At 38.1% G+C, this 20,451-nt stretch overlaps 2 protein-coding genes across 2 annotated transcripts in view; one reads left to right on the top strand and one right to left on the bottom strand.

Annotated features, from left to right (window-relative positions):
- Positions 1-520: 520 nt before the first annotated feature.
- On the bottom strand, positions 521-2,115 carry LOC135475469 (ornithine transcarbamylase, mitochondrial-like). Its single transcript, XM_064755379.1, has one exon. It carries the CDS (start codon positions 2,055-2,057, stop codon positions 948-950), a length of 1,110 nt encoding a protein of 369 aa, XP_064611449.1. The 5' UTR covers positions 2,058-2,115; the 3' UTR covers positions 521-947.
- A 1,274-nt stretch (positions 2,116-3,389) lies between these two features.
- The window catches only part of LOC135474835 (uncharacterized), a 38,126-nt gene continuing 21,064 nt past the window's right edge, over positions 3,390-20,451 (top strand). The window contains exons 1-13 of the mRNA XM_064754449.1: positions 3,390-3,519; positions 5,348-5,513; positions 6,219-6,335; positions 6,834-6,986; positions 8,168-8,291; positions 9,076-9,238; positions 9,622-9,750; positions 10,699-10,874; positions 12,175-12,273; positions 14,255-14,475; positions 14,610-14,682; positions 18,883-19,065; positions 20,194-20,332. Of these exons, the coding sequence (XP_064610519.1) occupies positions 5,442-5,513; positions 6,219-6,335; positions 6,834-6,986; positions 8,168-8,291; positions 9,076-9,238; positions 9,622-9,750; positions 10,699-10,874; positions 12,175-12,273; positions 14,255-14,475; positions 14,610-14,682; positions 18,883-19,065; positions 20,194-20,332 (1,649 nt within the window). The 5' untranslated portion in view covers positions 3,390-3,519; positions 5,348-5,441. The remainder of the gene's footprint in view (positions 3,520-5,347; positions 5,514-6,218; positions 6,336-6,833; positions 6,987-8,167; positions 8,292-9,075; positions 9,239-9,621; positions 9,751-10,698; positions 10,875-12,174; positions 12,274-14,254; positions 14,476-14,609; positions 14,683-18,882; positions 19,066-20,193; positions 20,333-20,451) is intronic.

Below are 20,451 nucleotides of genomic sequence, written 5' to 3'. Positions count from 1 at the left end.
TTTGGGGTAGATCAGGCGACTGTAACCCAATAAAGCTGATCTGTGTTTCGTACGGAGTCAGATTTTCATCACATTTAAATGGGTACACCACAAGGTTCAGCATTATCACGTTACACAACAAACACCAAGATAAAGGTGAACAACCCTTCATACTGGCATAGATACAACACCATGATAAAGGTGAACAACCCTTCATACTGGCATAGATACAACACCATGATAAAGGTGAACAACCCTTCATACTGGCATAGATACAACACCATGATAAAGGTGAACAACCCTTCATACTGGCATAGATACAACACCATGATAAAGGTGAACAACCCTTCATACTGGCATAGATACAACACCATGATAAAGAATTCAATGCTCTATCTAGCAGTTTACAACTGAGCATACTGTATGTGGTATTTGAAAGGAGATTGTCTCTCTCAGTGAAACAGTTGCTGGAGAGCAATGCCAGTATTTTATTTATTTATTTATTTATTTGATTGGTATTTCATGTCATACTTATAAGTATATCTCACTTAAACAACGGCATCCAGCATTATGGTGTGATGAAACCGGGCAGAACAAGCAATGGTAGTAAACCCTGCTGAATCATTACTTGATCCCATGTGATATATGCCATATGTTATTGGACCAGAGGAGGTAATATATTTTCAGTTACTGGTCTATAAATTTGTGGTAAATCAGAGATAAAACACCGTTAAAATTTCTGGAACATAATATATCATTAAAACTCTAAAATAAAAAAGACTGCAATACTGCCTTTTTACTTTATATTCATTTCAGACATGTCAGAATACCATAATGCATTACTGTAATGAAAACAAAGAAGTCCTGATTGTATGCCATGACATGTATCAGACAGTGACTTTGTGAAAGAGTGTCCAGCATCTGGCTGTCTGATGTACCAAACATACTGGGTGTATTCTAAACAACGATCAGGAGATTTGTTCAAAAATAGGTTTAGTGATTTTTGGTGTGTGATCACTAAGCAAATGTAACAGAACTGCCATGACTGTCCACTTTCTGTTCTCTGCTTCTTGCCACACAAGTGAATTCTTGGTGTCATAGAAAACATCATCTGTTACCTCCTCCTGTTTTCGAGGAAGGCAGTGAAGGAAGATCCAATTGGCTGCTGCCTCGCCCACCATTTTCCTGTCCACCTGGTAACCTCGAAAATCCTGTAACCGTTGTTTTTTCTCCTCTTCTTGCCCCATACTGACCCAAGTGTCTGTGACAATCACGTTTGCCCTATAGACCGCCTCCATTGGGTCGTGCGTGTGGCTCAGCTTGGCCCCAGGCGTTTTAGCAGCAATTTTCACAGCTTCCGCCAGGACAGATTGGTCAGGGCAATAGTCTTTAGGTGTTGCCATGCGTAAATCAAGACCGAGTTTTGCACAGCCAAACATGAATGAGTGCAGTATATTATTGCCATCACCCACCCAAGCTACTTTCAATCGCTTTAAGTAACCAAAGTGTTCTTGCATTGTGAGAAAATCTGCCAGGATTTGCAGAGGGTGGTAGAGATCGGACAGCCCCGAGATAACTGGTACTGTGGCTTCGTCAGCTAACACATCTAAATCTTCCTGTCCGTACACTCTGGCCAGAATAACATCTGACAAACGGGAGAGAACCCTGGCAGAATCTTTAATGGACTCATTCACCCCCAAATGCACATCTTCCGGTCCGAGGAAAGCAGCATGCCCGCCTAACAAACACATGCCGGTCTCCGTGGAGAGTCGCGTTCTTGTGCTTCGCTTCTGAAATATCATTGACAAAGACTTCCCTTTCAAAGGCTGCACGATTTCACCGTTACCTTTGATCCTAGTCTTCAGATCTTTTGCTGTCCACAGGAGAGTTTCAATTTCCGCGGGTTGGAAATGTTTAAGGGTCAAGAAGTCCCGGCCGATCATCGACGTACCTGACGCATATTTTCGACCACCTGTTGCATCATCTAAGACTGCAGTGCATCTTAACGTTTTCCCTGCAAAAACTATTCGACTGGTTTTGTAGTGTAGCCCAACCCCTAGAATTCTACACAGTGCCATTACAACCCACAAATTATACTGAGACAGATTTAAAATCCTCGTGATTTCCAGTCCGAATCTGTTCACAACACTCACAAGCGAGCTCGGCTTCTACTTGATGGATTAGATTATCTCCCCTTACACGATAGAGAGCGTGGCTTCGGTTTCTCTGGTGACGTGGAAAATGGAGGCAAAGAATGTAAACAACAGAAAGAAGTTGTCGTCTGGACTGTAACTTTTTCTGGTTAAGTGAGTGATTTTGTATTTTGTTGTGCAGTGCTAATTTGTTTAATTGTACGTAGACAACAAAGCATGTCATAGAAACAAACGATACACTCTTGAAAGGAAACTCCAAATTCCTAACGAAATATGAACTTTCTATGACTACAACATAAGTTAAAATGACAAATATGTCGGTCTCTTCTTGGTTGACAGGTTTTAAACTCATGGGTGAACTCATGTCTCTACAGTCAAGTATGTGTCTCACTGTTTTTGAGACACCCGAGCTGTTGTTCTGGTGAAATTAACATTGGATGCATACATGTATACATATATATGGTAATTTGATCCCACTGAATAATTTGATATAGTAGACAGGGTGTCAACACTCAAGGCGTGTATTTGAGAACTTTTACATGCCTCACATTGAGTTCTTCAAGTCAGCACTTAATGCTAGATTTAAGTTTAAGCCAAGTCTTTAGTTTTGTACTTAGCCTAAAAAAAATTGTGAAGCATTATATTAAATATGAACTGAAACAGCTGCTGTTATACTTTGACTTTGGAAAACGACATTGGCTGCTGAGTTTGGCTAAAAATTGAAATATAAAATAAGACTTAATACCAGGTTAGCTAATACACTTTTGGAGTTGTGCCCAGGTTCTTAGTCCATTCAATTCATTTGACAGATATACAGCAACAAAACAATTAAGTAGCCTAACATATTCCCTGTAACTTGTCCTGTTTTTCATGTTCTTGTTAGAACACATTCCAACCTTTCTTGTGATGTCAAGTTTTTGTATATCTCATAATTTATATAGAACAACAGAAATTAGTGTTTTTTTTTTTTGTTTTCTTTTTTTTTTTTTTGCTGTCATTTTATTGTGTAATAATACAAGTATTAAAATGTGTATCTTCAGTTTATGAATGAAATGCCCAAATACATTGGATGAGCATACATCTTCTATATATTTCACAATCTTTTTTTTTATATATATATTCAGCATAAAAGAGCAAGATGATAACAGCTGAACCAGACTTGAAAACAAAATCCCAGTCAGAAATCCTTGCCCAAAGACGAAAGGATGTTGAAAAGCAGAAGGCGAGGAATTACTGGAGATTGTTACGACAGTCCATAAGGGATACTGTTCATGCCATAACAGAAGCTGACAACCGCAATGTAGAACTCAGTCATGGCATATATCACAGGAGGAAACTTAACCATTCTGAAGAGCTACAAGATGCACTGTTAATTAACAATGGAAAGGTTAGTACTATTTATTAAAAATGATTTTGAAGCTTCTGCATGTAGTTGTAGTTTTCAACCTGGACAGGACATAACCATGTACCTTGAACATGTATATACATTAATGTGTACCTTGAATATGTATATACATTGATGTGTTTGGTGGCATTCATTGTACATACATGCAGTTTGTTGTGTCCAAGGTCAGAGCTATATCTTGAGGCTGGGTAGCATTGTTTTTTGTTTGTTCATGAGCTTGTAATCTGGGAAGTCTGCCTTTTTTGTTTAGCAGATGCTGATACTTTCTGAGGGATTACTAGGTTTAATTAATTATTAGGCACCTCAGCTACTCTACCAACAAGTCTCCCACAAAAATAGGAGGTACAGGTTGCTGACTCCTAATGTACAGAGAACATGCATTGCCCTGCTGATGATCAGAAATGAGGCAGATCCCTATATCCACAAAGTGTCATCTTTAAGATTATAACACACTCTATTGTTGCTTGAAAATCCACTTTCTAAATGACATCTACCAATCTGATATACAGGGTGTCCAAGAAGTTGCGCACCATCCCAGAGCGGTGTGTTGTCCCATCTCTTGCAAACATAAAAACCAATTCAACTCTTTCTTGTACTGTTAGTTTATTAGCCATAATTAACTCTGAAAGATTGGAAAAAGTTTAAAATCAGTATTAAATCTGAAACACAGAAAAAAAAAGAAAATCAGGATGGTGCACGACTTCTGGGACACCCTGTATTTTAACCAGCCACATGTAGCTGTCCAAGATTTCTCAGAATCTACTCCAGTACCAAGAGAAATCACATCTACATATCTGGGCAATAATTTTAAAATGGTAGGAAGGAAATGGCTCAAAGCAAAAGGATTGATAATTAATTTCACTGTTTAACTCCAACATTAAAACTGTTAAAGAGTTCTCAAGATTAAAATCTTTGGTGGTTGCTGGAAAATATTCCTTATCAGGTTATGTGACAATGAATCAGGGCTCAGACAGATATAACCTTGAGTATAAACAAAAAGTGTTTGAGAGCACCATGTGATTTGTGGCTATACTTTAATGATGAATGTTTTTTTTTTTTTTTTTTTTAGCTGCAAATTTTTTACAGTTCACTTAGGAAAGCAATTCATACTCTAGCTCCACATCATTTAACCCTGTTTTTAAGACACAGAAGTATTCACACTATAGTCAGACTAGTGTCCATTAGCGCTTTAAGTAGAAAGGGTTAATAATTATTTTCCGAAATTATAGCTGATTAGCAAGGTATCAATACCTCTTTGACTAGTTAAAATTTTTCTGTTCATTCAATTTTTTCGTGAAAATTAATAAATTTGCACTTCACGTTTAAATCAAGAAACATGTACTGGTACTGCACAAAAAGAAGTTCCAGCAGAAGAGTTTTGAGTGTGAACTTTTTGGTTGTTAAAGGTAAAACCAGTCCTACTCTGTCAGTAACTTGTGAGAAATGTTAGGCAACCTTTGTTGACATTAATTTACCGATCACTTATCTCACCATATTCCAGAGGCACAAACAACACGTTTTCCTTATAAACTTCTTGAGTTCACAAAGTTTCAGCTCCTCAGTTTTCCTCATTGTTCATCTACTGTGAGTAAATTTTTTTGAAACTTTTTTCTTGCTGTTATCGTAAGTTTGTTCAGTAATAGTTGCCTAATCATTTTTGACAAATCACATGATACAGGATTTAATTTACCTTTAGAGAGTAAATAGTTCGAAACTCGATACTCTGAATTGTGCTGCATGCATACTAAGGGTAATGCTGTCTGTAGTTATGTAAGCCATAGCTTGTTATTTGTGTACCTTCTTTTTACAGGAATATGAATACATAACTTTGGACAGACTTGGAACCATTCAAGTATTTTAAAAGTGATGGACGGAAAAAAGATGCCATTGAAGTGGAGGAGTCAATGAATAGACTGTTGTTTGCATCTAAGCACAACATGTATGTGGGGTATACCCATGGAGAGAAGGTTCTCTTTGTAAGTGTGCATGCAATACATTTTATTCTAGGAGACACACAGGCTTCTCGGATTTTTTTTTTCTGCATGTGTTAATATTCTGCATATATTTATTATGAATATTAAGAATTACTTTCGTTTTTATTTTATTTTCAAACTCACAGATAAGTACAGAACAAATACTTCTGAGTCATTTTTTGTGAAGTTTTATTCTGTTTAGGCCTGTTGGTGTCCAGGCCCTGGGGTCACGAAGAGATCTTAGACTTAAGTCAAAATTTCAAACCCTTATAAAATTTTTATTTCATATGTAACAATGTCAAAATAGTGCTTGGCAACGTAAGTTCTGGGTAAGATATCGTGCATCAAATTTCAGCTAAAACAAAGGAAAAGAACATACCAAATTTAATGGTCGAAGTTTATACTTAAGTCTACGACCACTTTGATGATCCCGTAGCCAGATACTATTAATACATAAAACATATCCTTGCTTTTATTGGTGGAACTTAGGTTATTAAAAGCTTTTTTACCACTAAGTCATTCTGTCCATCGGTCTGTTACCAAATATCTTGAGAACAACCCCTTAGAATGTGCTCAGTGAAGATGGCCTTCTTAACACTGTGTCTCCAAAACATGCCTGCTGGAGTGGACATACAATGTGTCCCATCTTTGTGATAGAGGGGTTTTGATTTGTGCACCTGCATGTTTTGCTCTTTTTTTCTTTTTTAGTTAATGACCCCACAGTTTGAAATTATATCAAGTGCTAAATCCCTGGCTCCAATAATATTAGCCATGTACAATGACAGCATTAATGAGGTCATCACTGTGGGAGGTGGTTACTTTACGGTAAGTTACTCCAACTACAAAATAATTTCCACAGCTTTATCTGATTTTTCAATCATCATTTCTAATATTGAGGATTGAAGTGTGTCAGACAGCCATAAAAATACATTATCTCTTCAAACCAGTCATGTGATGAAAGGTAGAGAATTATTAATATGTTTTGCAATACCCTCAAGTCACAAAAGTGGCTCAGATTCAGTCATCTGATTGTCAATAACTGTTGTACATGTTTAAATATTCATGACAAAGACCACCAATTACATCACAGTTAATTAAGCCATGGGCATTTCTGTAGATAATTACAATGGATATTTTATATTAGACACTCATATTTTAAAAAAAGTTATGTAATTTTTTTTTTTGGCACAGAAAACTTCCGCAATCCTATACAATAACAAAAGAAGTCTGTCGACCTCGATGTTTGAAAAGGTCAAAGACATATTGCAGTTTATATGTAAGGAATTTATGAACTGAATCTGCAGGTGCTGTGCTTTTTGACAGGCTTGGAGGTTTAGGTATAATGCCCGGTACATACTGCCTCGGAAAATCACAAAGTTAACAGGCTACGAGGAAGCTGAGTTCACTTGCCTTGTTCTTGAGCCAACTGCCAGTCGCTCCCAGCGATGCTTCCTAGCTCTGGATTCAGGGGTTGTGGTGAGTCAGTTCATGCATATAGTTCATAGTTGCTGTCATTGTTGGCTTTCTAAACTTGCAGTTCATGTATGACATGCATGTATGTACAGCATGTACAGGTAGCTCATTTTACCAATGAAGGGTGAGGTAATCATCAAAGGTGACAACATGTTGATTGGCAGTTAACCTGTAAGACTATACTCAGTACGTTGACCACTACACAAGCGGATTAAAAAATGTCAGGCCTTCACCCAAACTAAATATATAAAATCAGCCATTTGTGAACGTGTGCTTGCTAACTGTCATATAACAGAATAAACTTGAACAAAGTGAAACTTGGTCCAGGAAAATTTAACCAGCACCATAACTGGCAAAGTGATGGATGTGATCTTAATCTGGAAGATCACAGATCAGGAGAGACCAATGGTTTTTAATCCTCAGATTTTATGACAACCTTATAAATGATGTACCTAATTAATCTATTAGATCCTGCCACTAGGAGTACAGTGTGTATGATGATCTGAACTGTTTTGTATGAGTACAGTGTGTATTCTGATCTAAACTGTTTTGTAGGAGTATAGTGTGTATTCTGATCTGAACTGTTTTGTAGGAGTATAATGTGTATGGTGATCTGAACTGTTTTGTAGGAGTACAGTGTGTATGGTGATCTGAACTGTTTTGTATGAGTATAATGTGTATGATGATCTGAACTGTTTTGTAGGAGTATAGTGTGTATGATGATCTGAACTGTTTTGTAGGAGTATAATGTGCATTCTGATCTGAACTGTTTTGTATGAGTATAATGTGTATGGTGATCTGAACTGTTTTGTATAAGTACAGTGTGTATGGTGGTCTGAACTGTTTTGTAGGAGTACAGTGTGTATGGTGGTCTGAACTGTTTTGTATGAGTATAATGTGTATGATGATCTGAACTGTTTTGTAGGAGTATAGTGTATATGGTGGTCTGAAGTGTTTTGTAGGAGTACAGTGTGTATGATGATCTGAACTGTTTTGTAGGAGTACAGTGTGTATGGTGATCTGAACTGTTTTGTAGGAGTACAGTGTGTATGATGATCTGAACTGTTCTGTAGGAGTATAGTGTATATGGTGGTCTGAACTGTTTTGTAGGAGTACAGTGTGTATGGTGATCTGAACTGTTTTGTAGGAGTACAGTGTGCATTCTGATCTGAACTGTTTTGTAGGAGTATAGTGTGTATGATGGTCATTTTGTGGCCCACTACAAAGACCTTCATTCGAGGAGGATCACAGCTCTAACCTTCTTCAACCCCCTGAAGTACCTGGTAACAGCTGCCAAAGATGGATGCAGTAAGTAAAGAAGCTTTGATTTGAGTTTTGAGTTTCAGGGTAATGTGAAGGAAAGTCCAGAGAGTGTCCTGATTTTTGGCCATGCAAATCTTTTCCCAATCAGGACACAGTACATCCAGTATTCAGTAACGTAAACAAGAGAGGGCTCTTGTTGAATATTTTGAATTGTTAGACCACATTGATTTTATTTGCATTGTTATGTACATGTAGCAACAATGCAGATGTGAAGGATGTACTGCTGTCTCTTTATAACATCTTTTTGTCTTACTGATCCACATTAAAGTGAAGGCCATACTATACATGTGCAAGGCGTGTATGTGTGGCTCGCTGTTGCAATTACATATTATGTACATGCGCCATACCATTTTTGCTTCGTTGGCTTGATATGAAGCACTGTTTATTTAATCTGGGAGTGGGTTGGTGTCAAGTGGTTAAGGCACTTGCCTTTCAGTCACTAGGACATACAAAGTGCCGGTTCAAAGCCATCCCTCAGTAGGGAATTTGTATTCTCCCCTTTCTCACTGTTCCTGGGTCCTTAGTGACAAAAAACGAGCAATATGGTGCGCATATGTGTAGGTCACGCATGGGAAAGTTTTTCAGTAACTTCATAAAGGGGGTGGTTTACATGTATGCCAGACCCTCTGGTTTCCTTTACCTTTATAACTGGCCACCAATGTCTTATTGTACAAGTGAAAAATTCTTGAGATAATAAGGAAATAAATATTTGATTAAATTGATTGTGTCTACAAACAATAAATATGACTTCTACAATATGTGTTTGTAGTTAAGGTGTGGGACAAGACTGTGTCAGTGGTGATGGTGTTTGTGACCCACACGGACGCTGTCAACTACCTGGGTGTCCACCCCTATGGTCCGGCCTTCATGTCTGCCAGTTTGGACCGCACGGTGAGGGTCTGGAGCCTTGAGAGTTGTGATGAGATTGACCAGTAAGCTATCGATTTTGTTACCTCCAGTTTTGCTGTTGCTCGCACAGTAACATTTAATGGTAACAATGAAGAAGTCTAGGCATCTCCATGTATATTGCACATGTTCCATGAGCTTTTGAAAAGCTAAAATAAACGACTAGTAGAGTGACAAGTACATGTACACTGTATAAAACTGCCAGTTTGGTGACCATTGTATGCTGTTCATTAATTGCCTGAAATATTAATTAGTACTCTGTTGATTTATATAAACCCTCATTTACTTTATCCCTCAGTTAACTGGCTGACAGTTTCAACAAATAAGCTGATTTAATTTTTCTTTTACCTCAAATGGTAATTTAGATTCATTAAACCATCATTGTATATATTTTTGTTCATTTCAACAGCACAGAAATCCAAAAGCCAGTGCAAGGGCTTTGTTCTCAGCTGGCATATGATACGTTTATTACATTCTCTGGGAAGAGTGCCGATCTATGGAACATCCAGCACCTCTATCAGATGAACACGTCTGTAGGGTATGAAGCTGTGTCATACTAAAATACAAAATTGCACTAAGCAACTATAACTATAACTTTATATTGTAAACCTTGCGTTAAGCTGACTTAATAATAAGTTACTGTAAAAATATGTCACACCCATTTCAAAAAAAAAGTGGGACTCTCCACACATCTACAAAGGGAAGCAAATCTTGTAACCCATCTTAGAACAGTGCCATCTGTCTACCAGCACAACAATACCAGCCCTTATTTATTCATTATTATTTGTATAGTTTAATCCATAAATTACTGATATCATTACTTAAGTAGATAAAGGGCACTACCATTAGTGAGATAGACCTACAAGATTTGCTTCCTTTTGTAGGGACTGGTATTGTACACTGCTTATGAGCTGTAAACTTCCATTTTGTGACTGTAGCCCGAATTTGATTTTTGTTTTTTTTTTTTTTGATTGGTGTTTTACACCGTACTCAAGAATATTTCACTTATACCACGACGGCCAGCATTATGGTGGGTGGAAACCGGGCGGAGCGCGGGGGAAACCCACGACCATCCGCAGGTTGCTGCTGACCTTCCCACGTACGGCCGGAGAGGAAGCCAGCATAAGCTGGTCTTGAACTCGCAGCGACCGCATTGGTGAGAGGCTTCTGGGTCACTACGCTGCGCTAGCACGCTAACCGACTGAGCCACGGAGGCCCCCCCCAAATTTGACACATTGTGGTCTATGTAAATGGATTTATGTATTGGTCAGTAATTTTTGGTAATTTTCAAGAAACTTTAAAACATTCCCTTTTTGCAAGCAGATATTTACACAGAATAAAACTTATTTTTATGATGAACATAATTACTCATTGCTATATTGGTAATTCATATGGAAAAAAACATCACATCCGGATAAACCTTGTCAGTATTTAACAGGGTTAGAAAGAGTTTTTGACAGTAGCACTATTTCTGTTGGTGGTCTAGTTACCGTGTGTTCTCCATGAAGCACACTCTACACCCGATGTTTCCTAAGCGGTCAGTTCTGCTATGTAAGGACTCCAGTGTGCGTCTTGTCAGTCCTAACTCCGGAGACGTCATCACCACATTGTTACAGCATCCAAGAAAGGGACTCATTGACGCTGCTTATGCCGTAGCTGAAGGTACATGTAAACTAACGTTGAAAGTTATATCTGCAAATATTCATACTTTAGTTTGAGTGGCCTGCCTTTTCCAAATCCATGCAGGGAAGTTTGTATATAATAACAAGGCTAATATTTCACCCTAAAGCTTCATGCAACACAACATGATCTTGGGCTCCCCTCTTCCTAAAGTATAAGTGTTTTACAGGTAAATTAGGTTACAGCTATTCAGCAATCTGAGGTGAGACTCAGTTGGGTGTTTGTACTCAACACCACCAAGCGTACAGTGTACCTGTATGGAGGATTTTCTATAGCTGCTGTAATATAACAATCAACAACTGAACATGGATGGTTAATAATTGTTTTATTATTTACATGTATCTCTGATCATGACAAACCCTGTGTTTTTTGCGTATGTTGTCTCTCTCACTGACTCTCTCTTACTGACTCTCTCTCTCTCTCTCTCACTGACTGACTGACTGACTGACTGACTAACTGACTGACATCCATCCATCCATCCATCCATCCATCCATCAACACACCCACCCACCCACCCATCCATCTTGAACCAGGCTATAGTTGACCTGTAAAATATAAATAAACTAAATCTGACCACAAAAAAAGCTCAATTTTGAGTTTCTGGCTGTTACAATTTGGACTTCTATGAATCCCAGCCATGGGTTATACTCACCAAAATGGTGAAGGTATTCTTTTTATACATTTCAAACTATAAATGTATTTGGTAGGGGTGTTCACCTGAACTTTTGTTGACCTGCTGGCTTGGACTATTAACCAGGGCTTATATTTAATAGATACATGTATGTTCAAGTCCTTCAATTTCATTTAAACTAATGGGTTGTGTGGTTGAGTCAACTTCAGTGGTACAAGTTCACTTGATGTAAGGGTAAGGAATGTGTCTCGTGGTTGAGTGTTATAGTCTTTGTAAAAATGCCTGTACTGGTATTATCATCAGATTTTCTTTATTAAAATGTTAAGAAAAACACAGGATCCATAAATCATTAACACTTGTTGCAAAGGAAAATTCTCAATGAAGTTTGAACATGAAGGATGTTTTTTAAGGGCTGAATTGGACCATTTTGAAATAGTCAAAGTAATAATAATATTAATAATGAGAAAACCCGGACTGATTTAGCAAATTAAACACTATGGCCAGCGAGATGATTTCGAGATATATTATGATGCTAGTATTTGGTGCTGTTGAGAGACATTTTAGATATTCCAATTGATTAAGTAATTGCACTGTAAAAACCATCAATGCTTTCAATATTAATGATCTCCTCTCTGTATTGTCTCCTGCCAGGTACCATGTTTGTGGTGACAGGACGTGGCAGTATAGTTAAGTGTAAGACACACACAAATCCTTGTACAGTGGTGGCAGAATGGGAATACCCCAGTGAAGGTAAGACCACACTGCTTACATGCAAGTATGGGAAATGACCTAAAATTGCAAGGGGCTTGATATATGGCGATCATTTGATCAATAAAAACAAGTTATAACATGTTGAAAATATAGACATTCCCATATCACCATATCAGACTGATATGCTGGTCTCAGACTGATATGCTGGTCTCAGGCTGATATGCTGGTCTCAAACTGATATTCTGATCTCAGGCTGATATGCTGGTCTCAGGCTGATATTCTGGTCACAGGACTGATATGCTGGTCACAGACTGATATGCTGATCTCAGGCTGATATGCTGGTCTCAGGCTGATATGCTGGTCACAGGTTGATGTGCTAGTCTCAGGCTGATGCGTTGGTCACAGGCTGATGTGCTGGTCTCAGGCTGATATGCTGGTCTCAGGCTGATATGCTGGTTTCAGGCTGATATTCTGGTCTCAGGCTGATATGCTGGTCTCAGGCTGATATTCTGGTCTCAGGCTGATATGCAGGTCTCAGGCTGATGCGCTGGTCTCAGGCTGATATGTTGATCTCAGGCTGATATGCTGGTCACAAGGCCAATATTTTGGTCTCAGGCTGATGCGCTGGTCTCAGGCTGATATGCTGGTCTCAGGCTGATATGCAGCTCTCAGGCTGATGCACTGGTCTCAGGCTGATATGCTGATCTCAGGCTGATATGCTGGTCACAGGCTGATATGCTGGTCACAGGCTGATATGCTGGTCACAGGCTGATATTCTGGTCTCAAGGCTGATGTGGAGTATGATATGAAAATTCCCCTGTTATAACCTCCAAATACATCATTTGGTGAGCTGCCAGAAGCTGTAAGTTGTTGTTAAAGGAGAAGAAAACATAAAAATGACGTCAAAATGAGATGAAAGAACGTCAAAACTTATTTGCCAATATGATCTTTAATATTTTTTTGGATTTTTTTTTTTCAAGAGAAAAGGGTATTTGAAAATATTTTTGTATGGTGGGTATTTGGGACCATCTTTTGGTATTTATCATTGTTGCATAATAATGTTCTAAATAAGGATGTAATGCTTGTTTAATAAATTTATTTGAATGAAAAATTTGTTGTTTATATCGAAACATATGCATTTAACCTAAATTATGATAATATTTATGAACATATTAACAATATAAATTTGATCCAAATTGAGGTTTAATACTTTTGTTAGCAGAAAAAAACAAATTCTAGTGCAAAAATATTTATTAGACCTGTGTTACATCTTCATTTATGACATTATTAAACAGAGACTATAAATACCAAAAGATGGTCCCAAATACCCACCATACAAAAATTATTTTCAAGTGTCTTTTTCTCCTTAATGAAAAATCGGAAAAAATATTGAAGACCACATTTAGGAAGTTTTCTCCACCTTTAATATATGTGACAGGTTACATCAGTTCTTAGACCTCAGGAGTATAATTATTGCCTTTAGAGTAAAATTTCTGGGCAAGGAACGAGGGCTTTCCTCTTTTTCACTCCTTGTGAGATGGGATAACTTGAATTACGTAATTACATCAAAAAAGTCATTTAGTTGCATTATAGTCATTTATTATGAGAAGAAGAGTCTTTCCTTGTAGATTGGAATATCATTTTAAGATCATTTCATGAATAAAGGAGTAGTAGTCTTAATATAACCGTGAAATGTTTGTGTTATAAACAAGTATTAGTTAAATAAGTTTCCATACACGTTCCTTAGTATTTAAGGTTTTTATACTGTGTAGTATTTTGATGTTCTTGTCCTGCTGTGCATTATTTATCATTGTTAAAAACATTTTAACAGACATGATAGGGTACATACATTAATATTAAAGTTACACAAACTATACAGACAAAGATATAATTGTTGGCACTTCTGACAAAAATGTTACTGACAGAATTGTCCTTTACTGGTCAAAATATTGCCAAAGTAACCAGGAACTGCCATTGTGTTGTAGAATGTTAATATCCAGTGTATTTTTCCCCACACCAGAATTCTGCAACTATCTCCTGGTGTATGAATATGTAGTGGATGCCATGTTGAAGGAGGATGCCTGGAGGGCCATGAAGAAAACGGTCGAGACACGAAGTCTTCAGGACACCACAAAGGCTAACGTGACAAACAGAAACAGAACTCTTCTGCTTGGAGGTAGAAAAGATGGTTACATCTGTGTCTTCAACTGGAAGACGGGCAAAGTGGATTTTAGCGTGGATGTAAGCCCTGCTTTTATATTTACGTGTCACAGAATATGCTGCACAGTGAGCGAAGTTAGGTGAAATTTTGAAATTAAAACTCTCAAGGACAAGATAAAGTTATAATAAGACAAACTCTGTATTATTGCTTACAGGCTCATGGTGCTAAGGGAGTTCTCAGTATGATTGCTAACTCAAAAGAAGATCAGCTGATCTCTGCAGGAATGGGTGAGTTGCCCTGTCTTTTATTTATTTGGATAGTGTTAACTTGGTGGGTTTGCATCCAGTGTTTCTCATGTGTCCTCTGAATTCTCTGATGTTTCCATGCTGTCAGTGATGTTATTTGCTAGTATCTGCAATTTTATCTTAATGAATTACAGTCATGCTGCAGTGTTCTTATGCGTCTTTCAAAGGAGAGCACAAAATTAAGATCAAGATTTTCTTGTTGGTGTAAATCCATGAAAGCCTGAGTATCACGTACCTTGTGAACGTGGTATATGTGCTGATTCAGCAGTCAGCTATATTATGCTGCCCTACTTTATTGGCCTTATCTGATCTCTTGGCCAGACCTTGTAGTGCAGCTATAAGAATTAGGCAGTCCCAGGGTTTTACTGCGATTGTGCAGTCACAGTCAGACCAAAGTTTGCCAAAACAGTATAAATCAACAATATGCTGAGAGTGAGTATTAGCACGACCATTACAGACTGTTTTCAGAATTTGCATTAGGGAAAAAAATACCCACCCTTGTGTTTTCAGTTATCCTTTTTGTTTTTTTTCTTTTTGCTTCTACTTATTATAACGTGATTGGAGCCCATGCCCGGTGTTTTCGGAGTCATTTTGTAATAGCCTTTGTTGTGCTTGCAGCAGCACAAAACATAGCATGTATGTCATTGATCCGTGAGTAAACATATACACCAACATCCTGATGGTAGATATTGATCTGTGAGTAAACATATACACCAACATCCTGATGGTAGACATTGATCTGTGAGTAAACATATACACCAACATCCTGATGGTTGACATTGATCCGTGAGTAAACATATACACCAACATCCTGATGGTAGACATTGATCCGTGAGTAAACATATACATCAACGTCCTGATGGCAGACATAGATGTATGAGTAAACATATACACAAACATCCAGATGGTAGACATTTACCCGTGAGTAAACATATACACCAACATTCTGATGGTGGACATTGATCTGTGAGTAAACATATACACCAACATCCAGATGGTAGACATTTACCCGTGAGTAAACATATACACCAACATCCTGATGGTAGACATTGATCCGTGAGTAAACATATACACCAACATCCAGATGGTAGACATTTACCCGTGAGTAAACATATACACCAACATTCTGATGGTGGACATTGATCTGTGAGTAAACATATACACCAACATTCTGATGGTAGACATAGATCCGTGAGTAAACATATACACCAACATCCAGATGGTAGACATTTACCCGTGAGTAAACATATACACCAACATTCTGATGGTGGACATTGACCTGTTAGTAAACATATACACCAACATCTTGATGGTGGACATTGATCCATAAGTAAACATATACACCAACATCCTGATGGTTGACATTGATCCGTGAGTAAACATATACACGAACATCCTGATGGTAGACATTGATCCGTGAGTAAACATATACACCAACATCCTGATGGTAGACATTGATTCATGAGTAAACATATACACCAACATCCTGATGGTAGACATTGACCCGTGAGTAAACATATACACCAACATCCTGATGGTATACATTGATCTATGAGTAAACATATACACCAACATCCTGATGGTGGACATTGATCTGTGAGTAAACATATACACCAACATTCTGATGGTAGACATTGATCCGTGAGTAAACATATACATCAACATCCAGATGGTAGACATTTACCCGTGAGTAAACATATACACCAACATTCTGATGGTGGACATTGACCTGTTAGTAAACATATACACCAACATCCTGATGGTAGATATTGATCTGTGAGTAAACATATACACCAACATCCTGATGGTAGACATTGATCCGTGAGTAAACATATACATCAACATCCTGATGGTAGACATTGATCCGTAAGTAAACATATACACCAACATCCTGATGGTAGACATTGACCCGTGAGTAAACATATGCATCAACATCCTGATGGTAGACATTGATCCATGAGTAAACATATACACCAACATCCTGATGGTGGACATTGATCAGTGAGTAAACATATACACCAACATCCTGATGGTAGATATTGATACATGAGTAAACATATACACCAACATTCTGATGGTGGACATTGACCTGTTAGTAAACATATACACCAACATCCTGATGGTGGACATTGATCTGTGAGTAAACATATACATCAACATCCTGATGGTAGATATTGATCCGTGAGTAAACATATACACCAACATCCTGATGGTAGACATTGATCCATGAGTAAACATATACACCAACATCCAGATGGTGGACATTGATCCGTGAGTAAACATATACACTAACATCCTGATGGTAGATATTGATACATGATAAACATATACACCAACATCCTGATGATGGACATTGACACTTGAGTAACATATACACTAACATCCTGATGGTAGACATTGATCCATGAGTAAGCATATACACCAACATCCTGATGGTGGACATTGATCCGTGAGTAAACATATACCCCAACATCCTGATGGTGGACATTGATCCGTGAGTAAACATATACACCAACATCCTGATGGTAGACATTGACCCGTGAGTAAACATATACACCAACATCCTGATGGTAGACATTGACCCGTGAGTAAACATATACACCAACATCCTGATGGTAGATATTGATCCATGAGTAAACATATACATCAACATCCTGATGGTAGACATAGATCCGTGAGTAAATATATACACCAACATCCTGATGGTAGACATTGATCCGTGAGTAAATATATACACCAACATCCTGATGGTAGATGTAATAGTAGCCTTGAAGCCTTCAACTGATATCTGTCACCAGAGATTATGTTCCTTTCAAAACATTTGTGAGAGTACAAAGGGTACATGTCATGTATGCCTGTGTTGACAAGGTATTTTTCCAATCAATGCATGAGTATCATACTGAAGCTGAGTCTGCTTCATTGTGATCAAAATCAGATGATATGTACATGGCTTTGCTAACAACAATCTGACACACTATCCCCGGTGCGTTCATTGAGCTCTGGTGAACTGAGATGACATAAATAACCAGAGGCCAGGTGGACACGCCAAGGAAAATGTCATAGTGAACAACTGGCTGATGGAGTACAACAACAATAAAACGGTAAAGTAACAAGGTAACTTGTTCTTGAAGCCGTGACAAGAGTTCATTGCCGCCATGCTATTGTTTGGCTGTGGCATCGTGATTTTCTGTAAGTTACCCCCAGCTCGGCTCTGTTCATGACTGCTGCCTTTTTTTCGGGCAGCGTGTCTGTGATTGACTGAAGAGACACACCCATTTATCACACTGTGGAAAGTGTGTCAGATCATTATAGTGAAATATTGTACATTAAACTTATTAAACGCTGTCTTTAGGCCACTTTTCAGTGTCTGTGAAAATGTTTTAAAACATCTTTTAGCTTTTCCCAAAACGGGGTGTTTTTAATGTATAGAGGAGTTTCGACTGCCAAGTTTTGACATCCTGTCTTGTGGCATTGCCCACTCACTTAACGAGGGACCAGATTGCATACTAACATGGCCTCATTGTTGATTGTACCTGATAACTGGTGTTTAGATAACCATATGACCGTGTCTGTGGTTGATGGGTGTTTCCATACATGTGTTAACAGTATAGCAGCACAATGCTGACCAAGTCTGTTTCGGTGGCCGATTGGATAGAGCGTCTGCCTCGATGTTGGGAGACTCAGTATGAAACCTTATCATGCCAAAGTCATACTAAAGTGGTATTTGCTGCTTAGAGTAAGGAAACAGGACTGGTTGGCCAGGTGTCAGTGTGATGTGGCTGGAGTGTCATGTCTTCAGCATTATGCCTCAGTGGTGGCAGGACTTTGGCAACATGCCCTACCACAAGAATACACAGTGTATGTACATACGCCTTATGACGTCATCATATGACTGAAAAATATTTTATAAGTACATAGTTATCCAAGCATAAATACAAACATATACAGCTCATCAGCCATTTGTTACATATCTTTCCAGTGTGTGGTGTAAAACCCCCTGATCTTTCCAGTGTGTGGTGTAAAACCCCCTCTTTCCAGTGTGTGTGGTGTAAAACCCCCTCTTTCCAGTGTGTGGTGTAAAACCCCCTGATCTTTCCAATGTGTGGTGTAAAACCCCCTGATCTCATGAATCTGTTTGTTCAGCATTTGTAATTTATCTTCTTTTCTTTGTGATTTGGTTAGATAACATAATCAAAGTGTGGCGTTTGTACCCGTTTGCTGAGGAAGCCTTGGCTCCACTCATGTCCTTCTACTGTGGTCACACTCCATCACACATGGTGATGATGAAAAGTGCTCTGTGTGTAGCCTTCCATGACCACTCCAGTGCCACCTACAGTGTAGTGCTCTACAACCTGATCACAAAGAGTAAGTACCAATTCACATATTGCAAACCATAGGTTATTTTAGTGTGTGATCCAATCTGTGATGGAATGCCCAGTTAAGCCCTGTAGATAGTGATATTGCACTGATATTGACGGAACAAACTTTCACTAAAGAAATCAAAGATAACATGATTAAAAAATCTGTAAAATGTTATGTCAAATCAAATCTGTTCACATAAATGTGAAAGGCCAGTTTGCAGACCAATTTATTACAGCTGGTTGCATTTATCTAGCTTTTATATTTTTCACTCTGTAGTGTAAAATGCAATTTCTTCAAAATGTTGAATATCCAGAAATAAAGTGTTTGTGTTTTACAGACATGTAACGTGTTCCCTTCTTCTTGGACTGCTATTTTACACATTAATTTTTTGAACATTAATTTCTAGTAATTTTTGTTGCATTTTTTTTCTACTTCAGAGAAAATAACCCAGTTCCAGTCAGATTTGAGTACAAATTTGGAATCAGAACGACAAAATACATTACATGTAGATAGGATAGTTTTTATTGTAATTATCTAAGGACTGTTTGTAGTAAAGAGAAAAAAACAGTACTTTTGACATTTTACAAAGTGACATATTGCTCTCTTATTTGCATACAAAATAAGAATACCTGCTTTAGAATTTTCAGTCACAGGTCAAAGATCATGTATATCAAGGTTCAACAGATTCCATTAAAAAATGTTGCACTGTTAGGTTTTGTTAGGTTTTGTAGTTGATCCAACACGTCAGCCAAGTCACGTGACCTATTACAGAGCACAGCTTATAGTCAGTCCCTAAAATACACCATGTAGGCTTCATGAATTTCTAACTGACTATATTCCGTAGAAATGTGACTCATTTTTGCACAGAATAATGGTAGTGCTGACAGTGACAAAAGGCCTTCCGGCAGAAAGCTCGAACCCTTAATATTACGATTCTAAAATAACAATATGAATCCATGGAAAATATAATCTAAAAAACAAAACGGTTTGAAAACATTTACATGTACTACGCTCATTCAAGATATTTACATCTGTATTAAAACTCATATTTCTTTTAAATACAACTGTTTGGGTAGAAACACAGGTTTTGGGGATAACTTTCTGGTGTATTGCAAAGTATTGTGGTTTCAGATCGGAGTGACCATCAACCAAATGACGACCACCAAGACACCATTACGGGCCTGACCGCCTGTCACAAACTGCGACTCTTTGCCACTTCCAGCCTGGATGGTACTGTACGTATCTGGAGTGACAAGAACCAGCTCCTCAGGTTAGTTTAGTTGTCATGCGAGCATTGGTCTGTTTCATTTCAGAACAACCTGCAATCCCTGGTGTACCACACAGATCGTTCAATCCCCCTCTCTCTCTGCTTATGGGGCCCTGGTGACA

Source organism: Liolophura sinensis, chromosome 9 (assembly GCF_032854445.1).
Source record: "Liolophura sinensis isolate JHLJ2023 chromosome 9, CUHK_Ljap_v2, whole genome shotgun sequence".
Taxonomy (NCBI): Eukaryota; Metazoa; Mollusca; class Polyplacophora; order Chitonida; family Chitonidae; genus Liolophura; species Liolophura sinensis.
This window is presented reverse-complemented; position numbering and strand designations above follow the sequence as displayed.

What these genes read in the sequence shown, in the direction of transcription:
- LOC135475469 (XM_064755379.1), bottom strand. Translation starts at nt 2,057, where the DNA reads ATGGCACTGTGTAGAATTCTAGGGGTTGGGCTACACTACAAAACCAGT.